The sequence below is a fragment of the Lindgomyces ingoldianus genome (assembly GCF_010093535.1).
Source record: "Lindgomyces ingoldianus strain ATCC 200398 unplaced genomic scaffold BDR25scaffold_10, whole genome shotgun sequence".
Lineage (NCBI taxonomy): Eukaryota > Fungi > Ascomycota > Dothideomycetes > Pleosporales > Lindgomycetaceae > Lindgomyces > Lindgomyces ingoldianus.
The window spans coordinates 1,024,705-1,036,715 of NW_022985171.1; the positions used below are offsets into that span (position 1 = coordinate 1,024,705).

At 48.8% G+C, this 12,011-nt stretch overlaps 5 protein-coding genes across 5 annotated transcripts; 4 read left to right on the forward strand and 1 right to left on the reverse strand.

Annotated features, from left to right (window-relative positions):
• Positions 1-79: 79 nt before the first annotated feature.
• BDR25DRAFT_283418 (NAD-dependent epimerase/dehydratase-like protein) lies at positions 80-1,081 on the forward strand (the record flags this gene model as incomplete). Its single annotated transcript, XM_033688046.1, has 1 exon — positions 80-1,081. Exon 1 carries the CDS (start codon positions 119-121, stop codon positions 1,079-1,081), a length of 963 nt encoding a protein of 320 aa, XP_033549703.1. The 5' UTR covers positions 80-118.
• Positions 1,082-1,103: 22 nt separating this feature from the next.
• Positions 1,104-1,940, reverse strand: BDR25DRAFT_353180 (uncharacterized protein; the record flags this gene model as incomplete). Its single annotated transcript, XM_033695129.1, has 5 exons — positions 1,104-1,178; positions 1,215-1,282; positions 1,338-1,521; positions 1,605-1,643; positions 1,716-1,940. 5 exons carry the CDS (start codon positions 1,938-1,940, stop codon positions 1,104-1,106), a joined length of 591 nt encoding a protein of 196 aa, XP_033549704.1.
• A 33-nt stretch (positions 1,941-1,973) lies between these two features.
• On the forward strand, positions 1,974-4,108 carry BDR25DRAFT_283420 (MFS general substrate transporter; the record flags this gene model as incomplete). Its single annotated transcript, XM_033688047.1, has 8 exons — positions 1,974-2,148; positions 2,201-2,380; positions 2,428-2,568; positions 2,624-2,678; positions 2,728-2,811; positions 2,867-3,441; positions 3,495-3,687; positions 3,742-4,108. 8 exons carry the CDS (start codon positions 1,974-1,976, stop codon positions 4,106-4,108), a joined length of 1,770 nt encoding a protein of 589 aa, XP_033549705.1.
• Positions 4,109-6,283: 2,175 nt separating this feature from the next.
• Positions 6,284-6,920, forward strand: BDR25DRAFT_11979 (acyl-CoA N-acyltransferase). Its single transcript, XM_033683681.1, has one exon. It carries the CDS (start codon positions 6,385-6,387, stop codon positions 6,910-6,912), a length of 528 nt encoding a protein of 175 aa, XP_033549706.1. The 5' UTR covers positions 6,284-6,384; the 3' UTR covers positions 6,913-6,920.
• Positions 6,921-7,527: 607 nt separating this feature from the next.
• Positions 7,528-10,290, forward strand: BDR25DRAFT_341667 (SNF2 family helicase/ATPase-like protein PasG; the record flags this gene model as incomplete). The annotated part of the gene is made up of 2 exons (XM_033693627.1): positions 7,528-7,719; positions 7,813-10,290. 2 exons carry the CDS (start codon positions 7,528-7,530, stop codon positions 10,288-10,290), a joined length of 2,670 nt encoding a protein of 889 aa, XP_033549707.1.
• Positions 10,291-12,011: the final 1,721 nt, after the last annotated feature.

The window sequence follows — 12,011 nt, forward strand, 5'->3', positions numbered from 1 at the left end:
CAAGAGTGGGGGAATGCGGACTTCTTTCCGAATCCCTTCCAACATTGTCCAGCATATTTTCTTGATTTTCTGTAGGCCCCCGTCTCTATTCTTTACCCCTTCTATGTAGTCGTCCATTATGAAGACCATCGTTATAACAGGAGCCAGTGGCTTCGTCGGTCAGACCCTCGCGAAGAAGCTCCTCGAGACCTCCCCCGATGTTCAGCTCATCCTCTCTGACGTACATGAGCCTCCGATTCCACAACCAAAGTCCAGCAGCGTGAAATGCATAGCTGCCGACTTAACTAATCCTTCAGCGTGTCAGTCGCTGATAGATTGCTCGCCCGATGTCGTTTATATTCTCCATGGCATCATGTCATCTGGCTCGGAAGCAAACCTGGAGCTCGGGATGAAAGTGAACTTTGAAAGCGTTCGCAGCCTCCTAGATACCATCAGATTGAAGAATCCTGGAACAAAAGTTATCTTCACATCGTCTTGTGCTGTGTTTGGGAGAGCCGCTGTCAAAAATGTGGCCACCGAAACAGACATCGTTCCAATGCCGGAGAGCTCATACGGCACGCAAAAGTTGATGGTTGAGCTTCTTATCAACGACTACTCCAGGAGAGGATTAATAGATGGTCGAGTAGTGCGATTACCTACCATCTTCGTAAGAGCTGGGGCTCCAACAGCGGCGGCTTCCTCCTTTGTATCTGGTATTGTGAGAGAGCCAGTTCACGGGCAGGAGAGCGAGCTTCCGGTGGATCCAGATATCGGAATCTGGTTGGCTTCACCGCGTACACTAGCGCACAACCTTGTGCATGCAATGGAAGTTCCAGCAGAGAAGTTCGGGCATTTCAGAACAGTACTGCTCCCTGGATACACGGCGACGAGCGGTGAGATCCTGCAAACATTGGAAAAGGTTGCCGGAAAAGGAACAAGATCACTGGTGAAAGAGAAACGCGACGAAACCATCCAAAGAATTGTTCTTAGCTGGCCGGCCAAATATGATACTTCAAGAGCCAAAAGTCTGGGCTTTGCGGACGATGTAGGGCTGGAGCAGACGATAAAGTGCTTTATCGAATCAGTTAAGCAGGCATCATAGTTCGGCCACTCATCATTTTAGTTCAAGGCTCGAATATGACAAGCATATTTAATATTGCTGGAGTAGCCAAAAATGATCCAAATCCTTTTCTCCATTGCTAGTGCGACCCCGCACTTACCCCGGATTTTGTGACCCCAGGTCGTGGTTCACGGGTTCCAAACCCACGCGATTGGAACCACTGGGTGAATGTACCCACCTTTACTCAAACGGCAGCACGAGGAGATACCAGATTCCCAGTATATCTAAGCAGACACACGAGATTGTGGGACATACACTATTTGAAATCGCTTGCGGCGTTCTTTCTTCTCAACTATTGATTGCCATTCAAGTAGTCTCACTTCCCGACTTCCTGCTTGGCGCACAGTGCATAATGTTTTCCGGTCGAAGTGTGCGACATTCATAGCAGAGACAAAACCTTCGTCCCCACCCGACCCAGCTTCCTAGTCTGGCTTCTCATTTCCTCCGCGCCTACATGCATGTTCACCTCAACGCTAAGTTAGCTTATTCTCCTCGTTTCTATGACAGGCAAGGTTGCTTCACCACCTAGTCTCGTCGGTCCGGTCTGTCCGATCGGCTCAAGTTATCCTTCTAAGTTCTAGAAACATAAAAACAAGAGCGTAACTCTATCTCCGACAACGCTCAACCCATTCCAGTTGTCTCTATAGTTTCCCACCTCTACCTCGACAGGGAAGAGGGGATTGCAGATTCCGCCTTCTCCAACTTTCCACCCTGATTTATCCTGGCATTGAATAACCCACTTTCCGATTCCCTGCCATAGCCTCTGAATTGCAGCTGAAGGTGAATTAGATCCTAAATACAGGCTCATTTCACAATAACTCGAAGTCCTGGGATTGCACATTCCCCGTGGGGACGCATTGGTACCGCTGTCAGCATGACAAGCCCCAAAAGCGATGCTCAGGTTGATACCATCTCCCATCTAGAGACTGCATCCGACCAAGGGAAAAACCGCCAAGATTATGAAGAGGATGTCAAAGGGAGAGACTTCACAGTGGCTGAATCTGAGCTACCGAAGGGTTACTTCACTAGTGCGAATTTTCTAGGCTCCAGTACGCTTCTGTCTCATTCACAATTGGTTCTGCCAAACTGATGATTTGCTAGTGTTTGCCATTGGGGCTAGTTTCGGATGCGGAGTTGGAGGCTTCGGTCTCGCGGCCCCAGTTCTCTCATTCATCAACGCGGATATTGGGCCGGATCCCAACCTGAGCTGGGTGGCTCTCAGCTATCTTCTAACAAACTCCGTGGGACTAATGCTTGTCGGGAGATTGAGTGATTTGTTCGGTACATTATCCCACTTCTCGTGTTTATTATGAAGCTCATTGATACAGGTCGTCGTTGGTTCTTCATTGGCGGCAATGCTTTAGCAACAATCGGGTGTATTGTTGCAGCTGTTGCGCCTAATATTCCTACACTGATTGCTGGAGAGACGCTTATCGGACTTGGTGCTGCATCACAATTGTCTTACGCATGTAAGTTATCAGCACTATCGATACACTGCTATCGCCCTAGCTAACGTCGTTGAAGTTGCTGTTGGGGAGCTTGTGCCTACTACATATCGATTCTTAGCTCAAGCATGGGTGTACGAACCTTCACCAACCATCGTAGACAAAACCAACTGATATCGGCAGATTTGCATGGGCAATTCCATCCAGTGGGTTCGCCCCTGCAATCGCATATTCCTTCATCTTCCAGACAAGAGTAGGCTGGAGGGGGTAAGAGCCAAAAATCTCAGTAGCCCTCTTGTTCACCTTGCTCACCATATGACAGCATCTTCTACCTCCTCATCGCCCTCAACGGCGCGACCACTCTAGCATGGTACTTCTTCTACCACCCCCCAACCTTCGCCATGAAACACGGGAAAGGCCGTAAGACGCAATTCATGAAAGACTTCGACTACGTTGGGACAGTCCTCTTCGCTATGGGTCTCCTCCTTTTCCTCATGGGCATCTCTTGGGGCGGCGCAATACATCCTTGGAACTCAGCCCATGTGATTGCCACCATCGTCGTCGGTTTCTTGTGCCTTGTCGGATTCTGCTTCTACGAGGCTTTTGCACCTTTGAAGGAGCCACTCCTACCAATGAGGCTCTTTAAGAACATGCCTTGGAATATTACCGTTCTTCTTTGGGCTCTGGGTGCCGCTGTGTATTACGCACTCGCTATAATTTGGCCTAGTATGGTCGCAGTTCTCTACTCAGGTGGTCATAGCGTTATGTGGGCAGGGTGGGTATCGTGTGTTTCCAACAGCGGAATTCTGTTTGGGGAATTCGTCGGAGCATTCTTCAAGAGGAAAACGAATTTCCAGATTCCAGTTGTTTTTATTCTTGGCAGCGTCTTCCTCGCAGGTAAGAGAGTAACAGGTTTCTGTAACTTTCGAGCATGCTAACGAGAATCGCAGCGATGGCGGCCTCAACACCAGACACCCCCGTCCGAGCAGCCGTCTTTGTCTTCCTCGCTGCGGCTTTCATTGGCTGGAACGAGATTCTCAATTCCACGATCGCTACTATCTGTATCACGGATCAGCGTGAAATTGGAACAGCAACTGGCATCGCAGGGTCAGCGCGATCCTTCATTTCAACAATCTGCTCAACGTAAGCTCTCAAATTCCTACCCCAAATAGGCTCACATTTTAACAATCGTATCAGTGTCTACACTGTCATCCTCTCCAACCGCCTTGCAAAAACCATCCCCGCAAAAGTTCCTCCCTCTCTCATTTCTGCCGGTCTCCCCGCATCCAGTGTTCCCTCATTCATCTCCGCACTCACACTCGGTACCCCTGCCGCATGGTCCGCTGTCGCAGGGCTCACACCCGCAATACAAGCAGCCGGGGTTAGAGCGTATAAAGAGGCGAATGCTAGTGCGTATAGCACAGTTTTCCTGAGCACAATTGCGTTCTGTGGGGTTGGGATTGTTTGTTCGTTCTGGGCGCCGAATATTGACCATTTGTTGGGCAGGGATGTCGTTGTGCAGTTGAATCAAAGGGGAAAGGATGAGATAGGGGAGAAGGTCTAAGGTGGTGGTCGTGTGGCGAAGGCTGATACGTGGTGATTAATACTGGTGTATGTCCTGTTTAAAGTAGTAGACACTTGAGTCGAAGTTGGGCACAAGATGATCGTGCACCCAAGTGAGGAAGTGTGTTGGTAGGTACGCGATTGACCTAAAAGACCGGTCTGTTTCGGACATATCATACCAAGGCAGGAGGCGTGGAGTCTTTAATCAGTCGCACGCCATATACAACATCATAGCCTGCCCATTTCGATGGTTTGTATCCTGTCCCTTAACACGGAACATGACAGAATGATTCAGTATAGACTTTCGCACCCTTTTGACACTCTCACTGATTCTAGAAAGCGATCTAATAGATAAATTCCTCCTTAATTTAGCAATAGGTTCCGCGTTTTGGGATAATTTATTGGATTATGCCATGGAAAGTAGTAGCCCCCTGCGAGCATCTAGTGGAAGCGGGACTTGATAAGTCAATATGCTTCTCTGCCATTATGACTTCTTCCAAGTATTGATCCCTTCCCTAACCTCTATAATTCAAAATTTCCTAATACATCCTCGAGAGGCTGTCCTTCACGCATAGTTAAATTCTCACTTCTAAACTAGAATGGCACTCAGTGACCGCTCATTCCATTCCGAAAGCTCCCAGCACGTTAAACACTAAATAAAATCTGCAAAAGTCAAAAGCGATAGTTCGAGATCGACTTTAACGGAATTTTCCTGCTCTTAGTCCAAGGGTGGCTAGGTGGTTTTTAACAAAAGGTTGTGTAACTTACACATGCGTTGTGTGAGATGCACAGATCCAGTTCTTGCACTTGCCTTAACTGCTCGGCGTATGGGGTCGGAGTGAAATCTGGTCCAGTAGTAAAGAATTTCCGTGGATCCTGCACAGATGGGCAATAAAGTGGAGCTTAAAGGACTGGTTGTTTACGACTGCAAAGGAAGCGGCTCTGGCCCGCAGTCTGCTAAGTCATGTGTGATGAGACGAGTGAAGAAATGGCATGGAGGATTTCTATGGGCAGGAGATGGTATTCATGCGATTCTCTTGGGTGATATGGCTTCAATAGTATAGCGATATATAGCTGCGATCGAGGCGGGTTGAGGGGAGGGTCCGCGAAAGCCATATAGAACGTTGTATGTGGGTACGGTCACAAAGAGGACTCCGGGGAGAGGAATATGGCTTCAGCCGGACTTCTCAAACGAATGCTACTCCGATAGTGATGGTGAGGCTTGGGGATTATAAAGAGCGATGGTGGACGATAGGCATTCTTTTTACCAGCTTGTCAGATTCCGAATTTCTTCTTCGCCCTTGCGGTTTGGGGAACGCCGCAATCATGAAAATATTCCTCTTAGCTACCGTGCTCTCAAGCATCGCATATCCGGGTTTGGCGACGGGATGTACTGCTTGCTGCTTCAGCAAAAACCTTACAGTAAGACTTTCAAGTCGGTCCCTGCGATACAAAGGTAACCATCATAGTTCGAAGAGGTGAGCAAATTGCCCAATCACTAAAAGGCATAGTACCCCAAGACATCTCAAAATAAAGCGTCGTTTTCCAAAAGATTGCCCTTGCTTCCGGATGGCGTGCTCCCTGACATCGAGCCGTCCTCGACGCCAAACTATATCTACGACGGCCCGACGATAGCAGTTCTTGGCAGTATAGGTGCAACACTGACTGTCTACGATAACTCGGATCTTGCTATATTTATCCTGGATACCTTTTCTGACTTCTCCCCCCACCCGTAACCTTGCGCCGTATATTCACCCTCTCCGCGACCGGCACACGTGGTCCTAATTCCTAGGACATTGCCTACGAGTCTCAGCCTGGGACTAAGCCCCCCTAAAACCTTACACAGATGAGAGGCTAAGTTTCGCGGAGGTCGGACTAGCGACTGTCACATTTCAACTAAGTGGAGTAAATAGCGGCGGAACCGAGCGTGCCCATTCCTACAAATGTGCAGTTGCTCATGATTTGTGACGATTTTGGAATGACAATTAAGCTGAAGGTTTGTGCAAACTGTCCATGAAAGGGGCCATGGAAGAGTGGGGTGGAAGAGGTTCGTTCTTGATGGAAGCTGCGCAAGGATAGGTGCTTCCTGGTAACGTGGAAAATAAAACTTTCGTTTCTATGTTTTATGATGGAGGTAAGAGTTTCGAGATTGCTGCTTAGGCGTCCGAAATCGGGGGCGGCAGGCAAGGTATAAATGGATACTGGCGGATAGTGCCGGAGACGTACTGGTACACGTACAGCCTCTCCAGCACAACTCTCCTTGATTAATCAAGAGCGATGAAAAAGACCACGAAGCCGGAAGTCGTCATTTCTTCAGCGGAGTTCCCGGATGACCGATTCGTTATCATGAATCTCTTTACGGCGTACGCAGATTCCTTGGAGATCGACCTTACCTTCCAAAACTTCTCCCATGAGCTCTCTTCTCTTCCCGGAAAATATACACCCGATAATGGTGGCGTTCTGCTCATTGCTCGTGTGATTTCCGTAGACTCTTCCTCGGAAGTATCCACAGCACAAGAACCCATCGGCTGCGTAGCTCTACGTCCGTTCTCCCCACCTCATACCTGCGAACTCAAACGCCTTTACATCGTTCCCGAGGTGAGAGGACTTGGAGCGGGAAGGAAGTTGCTGGAAGCTGTACTTGAGAGGGCGAAGACTATGGGGTACAAGGAGATGGTGTTGGATACGCTGCCAAGTATGGTGCCGGCGAGGAAGATGTATAAGGCATTTGGATTCGAGGAGGTCGAGAAATACTATGACAATCCGATTGAAGGAACCTCCTTCATGAGGTTGAAATTAGACTGAGCGAGGAAAAGTTACATCGAACGTAAAAGGCTAAGGCATTCTGTCTGGATTCCATGTCTATCGACGCTGAAAAGAGTTCCTGCACGTGCCTGCAGCCGCCAAAGAAACAATTCTATACAACTCGATGAAGGTGGGCCCTAAGATCGATGCGGGAGCAGTCCTTGTGAGGTTCAATTTAGGCCAAGTAGTAGAAGGATCGAGCTCGTCTTAGTACGATCTGGAGACGTCGGGCTACATTGGACACGTGAAAATATTGATTTCCTACTACGTGATTTAGAAATAAGTAAAAGGAATAGTTAGGCAAATAGGAAAAGAGGATGTTGGGAAGAATAGAGGCCTTGGCATCCCAAGTATTCTTGTGTTGTGATCACGCGAATCCCTGACGCGCTGCGCTAATGACGTGATTGACTCCTTTAGCGCGGTTTGTCATTCTTCACTCGTCCTTTCACCCTGAACAGCGTTTTCCAGTCATCCTTAAACCATCCACGGAGTTGCATTTTCTTCTCTTCGTCTCGTTTTCCCCCTCTCCTTATAAAAATGCCATCTTCGTCCGTCACCGGCGCAGACAGCGGCTCACAAAAGTCCACCCCCGCTTCTTCGCCGCCACCAGCTAATATGGAGGACATCAACGGAGGCGTGTCCAAAGCGATGCAGGAGGAAGAGGAGAAGATGCGTCTGCAGCGCGAAAGAGAAGACGCGAAACGCGACGCGGAAATGGAGCAGGAGAGGCAAGACGACATGAACAGCGGGAAGGAGATCCTCGACAAGAAATTTCAGCAATTAGAGTTTTTGATGAATAAGAGCAAGGTGCGTCATCTCAGGTTCCTTCTCGCCCTACCAAATGATATTTGAAACCTGTATATGAAGGAATGTGACACATGCTAAAGTGCCAACCTCCAGCTATATGCAACAGTAATGCTCGCGCAAATGCAACGCCAAGAAGACGAAGAGAGAGTGCAAGACGAGAAGACGCACGGCCAATCCTCGAAGCGTGAGAAGAATGCGGATCAGGTCGCAGTCGAATCACAACGACGCGCTACGCGCGCATCTGCCGCGAACAGTGGCGAATCTACTTCCCAAGCCCAGAGCAGGGTCACAACGCAGAAAAAAGCTCGCAGCCAACTAAAGAAGAGGGAAGCGAGGGGAGGAAAGATATCAGATTTCTTCAAGAAAGAAGAAATACAGGCAAGAACCGGTCAATCGAGCGTAGCTGATGCGCTAAAGGAGGAGGCCGACAACGATAAAGTCAAAACGGGAGGCATCGGATTCCAGGACTTGAAGTCTGCGCGTCAGCCTAAGCTTGTAACTGGAGGCACAATGCGATCCTACCAATTAGAAGGGCTTGAGTGGTTGCTCTCCCTCTATGAAAACGGAATAAACGGCATCTTAGCTGATGAGATGGGCTTGGGCAAAACAATTCAGACCATCGCACTAATCGCACATCTATGGGAGAAGAAGTCATATGGGCCGTTTCTTATTGCTGCACCACTCAGCACTACCAGCAACTGGGTTGAAGAGTTCAGGAAGTGGACTCCAAGCATTCCCGTCGTGTTATATCACGGGGACAAAACGGAGCGAGCCAAAATACGCCGGACAAAGTTGAAGAATCCGGGGACTGACCTATTTCCTGTGGTCGTGACAAGCTACGAAATCTGTATGAACGACCGAAAATATCTCACGGGATTTGGTTGGCAATTCATCATCATCGACGAAGGGCACCGAATCAAGAACCTTGACTGTCGACTCATTCGAGAATTGCAATCCTACCAGTCAGCGAACCGTCTCCTGATCACCGGGACTCCTCTTCAGAACAACCTTGCAGAGCTTTGGTCTCTGCTCCACTTCCTGTTACCGACTGTTTTCGACAAGTTATCCACTTTTGAGAGCTGGTTCGACTTTTCTGGTCTAAAAGACAAGGCTAGCTATGAGCAGTTGCTCTCCGAAGAACGACAACAATATCTTGTCAAATCATTGCATGCAGTACTCAAACCTTTCTTATTGCGGAGAGTCAAGACCGATGTAGAGAGCTTGATGCCAAAGAAGAGAGAGTACGTTCTCATTGCGCCTCTCACACCAATGCAACGAGAGTTGTATCAGGCAATTCTCGATGGCACAAGTCGAGCATACCTTGAAGAGAAGGCTGTCGAAAGGCTTAGTTTGGGTACTGCTAGTGGGAGTACAACTCCTCTAAGCACCCGGAGCAACAATGGAAGTCGGAAGCGCAAGGATCTCTCTGGTACACATACCCCTAATAAAAGCGCGAAGACCTCTCGAGAAGCTACCCCTGTTTCTGTTGCATCGCGGCGAGGACGCGGACGACCGAGAAGGAATTACGAAGAGCTCAGTGACCAGAAGTATTTTGCAGAGCTTGAAACCCAAGAAAGCGAGGCCGGTGAATATGAGGAAGATATGGACTCAGAAGCGGAGGAAGAGCGAATCCGTGTGGCGACATTCGAGATCGCGAAACGCCAGCTTTTGCAAAAGAAGCTAGGGAATCCAATCATGCAGCTTCGACTTTGCTGCAATTCGCCTTACAACTTCTTCAACCCATTCATCACCGCTGAAACGTCTGGAACCGAGACGTTTGCTTCAGAAACAGAACCTGATGAGACTCTTGTCACTACATCTGGCAAGATGCTCTTGTTAGACTCGTTGCTTCCAGAACTCCTAAACAGGGGCCACAAAGTCCTCATTTTTTCCCAGTTCACAACAACCCTGGACCTACTCAGCCAATACCTAACCCTCCGCTCATGGTCACATGCACGGATTGATGGCTCTGTCGCGCAAGTCGATCGACAGTCTCAAATCCGAGCCTTCAATAACCCACCGACTTCCAAGGACGCAACAAATGTCTTCTTACTCTCTACTCGCGCCGGAGGTCAAGGCATCAATCTCGCTGCAGCAGACACCGTCATTCTTTTCGATTCAGACTGGAATCCTCAACAGGATCTCCAGGCGATGGATCGTGCCCATCGCATTGGCCAAACGCGGAATGTCATTGTTTACCGCTTTGCTACTCGCAACACAGTAGAACAAAAACTTCTTGAGTCAGCGGAAGCGAAACGCCGCTTGGAGAAACTCGTCATTAGGAAAGGTGGCGTGCGGAATGATAGAGGAAGAGGGAAGCAATTGGAGAAGGAACAGGAAGTGGAAGAATTACAGAAGCTATTGCGAAGGTCAGATGGCGAGAAGTTTGATGTGGAAGGGGATGGTGGAGTGCATCTTTTATCGGAGAAGGAATTAGGGATTTTGCTGGATCGATCGGATGAGGCGTATGAGCGGGCCGAGAAGGGTCTGGACGTTGGTGGTAAGGGACAGATGTTCCAAGCTGTCGGGAAGAGGGAGGAAAGTGCTTTGATGGAGGGATTGAAGGCATAGCTATAATATGCTAATCTGCATTGAGCCTTTTCGTGCTTGGCGCGTTTTTGGATAGATAAATGTACTGTGGTAATCCCTGTAGTGCCTCCAGCTACAAATCATGCAGCAGAAAACTTTAACCCAATTAACTAGTTCTCTTCACTTTGAGGAGATTTCTAAGCCTACAAGCTATCCAGTCAAATTGTGAGAGTCTGTGCACGTGATAGCGCGCTAACCAGGGTGCCATCTAGCGCACCCTCCCGCGTTGTAAATTCCAATCGTTATTCAACAGTGAACCTCGATTTGACCTTCACTTCACCACCCCGTGCATCATCTATCCTGTGGAAGGCGCGTGATGGAGAGCCCCCATATCTCCAATCAGTATGGCTGGATAAGGCTGGACCACGATTGGCTACTTTATGAGCGTCCTCCAAGCCGGTGGCGTCGGATACCCCTTTTCTAAGAGCGATAGCTATATGGAATGCACTCGGTTTGGAAGAGTTAGTTTGATCGTACTGGGGACTGATGGCTGTGAAACCGCACCAAGACCCCAGGCAAGGAGTAAGTGCCGTGAATCTGCCGTACCGAGCGGATAGATGGGATTGAAAGATCACTCCATCTCAGCCTGCGTATAACTCGGAAGATGATACCTCGCATATCGACTCACACTTCTTCATAGGCCCACCGATATGGTTCTCACTTCACCTTGAATACCTCTTTGGAAAGTGCGGATGAACAGATTACGCATCCAGCAGAAGGGCTCCACGTGGAGGAAAACGTACCTGACAATCCAAGATCCTAAGACCCCATGCGAAACAAAGATGGAGGCCAAGTCGACCAAGACAGATCTGTTTCTTCTGCTACATAATGGTTCGCTACTTATCCCGATGACTTCCGGTTGAATTGAACTTTGCTATCTGCTCCGGTCGTTTCCAGCATATTCCAAGCTTCTAAAGCCGCCAATATATGCTCTTTGACGAGTTCGGAACTCTTGAAAACCCACCATTTTGTAAAAAAAAAAAAAAAATTAATCGCCGAACGGAATGGCCCTCCGCTGTCACCACCGGGCTAAAGGCGAACCAGACACAGGCTGATATTTCTTCATGCCTAGCTTCTTATCGGGACTCGGCAATCTATCGGTAGATACGGCACCCTATATATACATTCCCCATTTCCTTTCGCCGCGTCCCCTCAGCGACAATATATCACCAATAACCCAAAATCATGACACCTTCCAAGGAATCCAGTTCCTGCAGAGAATCATCATATACCCGGCTGAGGAAGTCTCATTTTCCCGGCTCAGGATGAATATTAGACTTGGCTCGTGGAGCCCCACGAACGTTCCACAAGCACGCGTCCTCTGCGGCTGCATAGTTCTTGGGTAGTTTGGGTTATCTCTCCGTGCTTTCTTAAATTCAGCTCTTGCCCCGCCTTTAAAAGTGCTAGGAGTGCGTCATTGCTTTCAACCCAAGTCCGGTCCTTTTCTCATCCTTTCCTTCTGTATAGTGTCTCTTCCGCCCCGTCAACAATGAGGTGGACATACGTCAGCGCAGTGCTACTGCTGAGCTTCTCTGGCGCATCATGCTCTACTAATAGAATCCTAGCGGCCAAGTACCTTATGGGTAACTCTCATCCCATGCCTCGGACAGAGTCAAGGCGCTATGTTGATGGGCCTAATGAACCGATTTGCGAAACAAATATCGAACCGAGGGCGCCAGCAAATTTGACCCTACGGCAAGCCG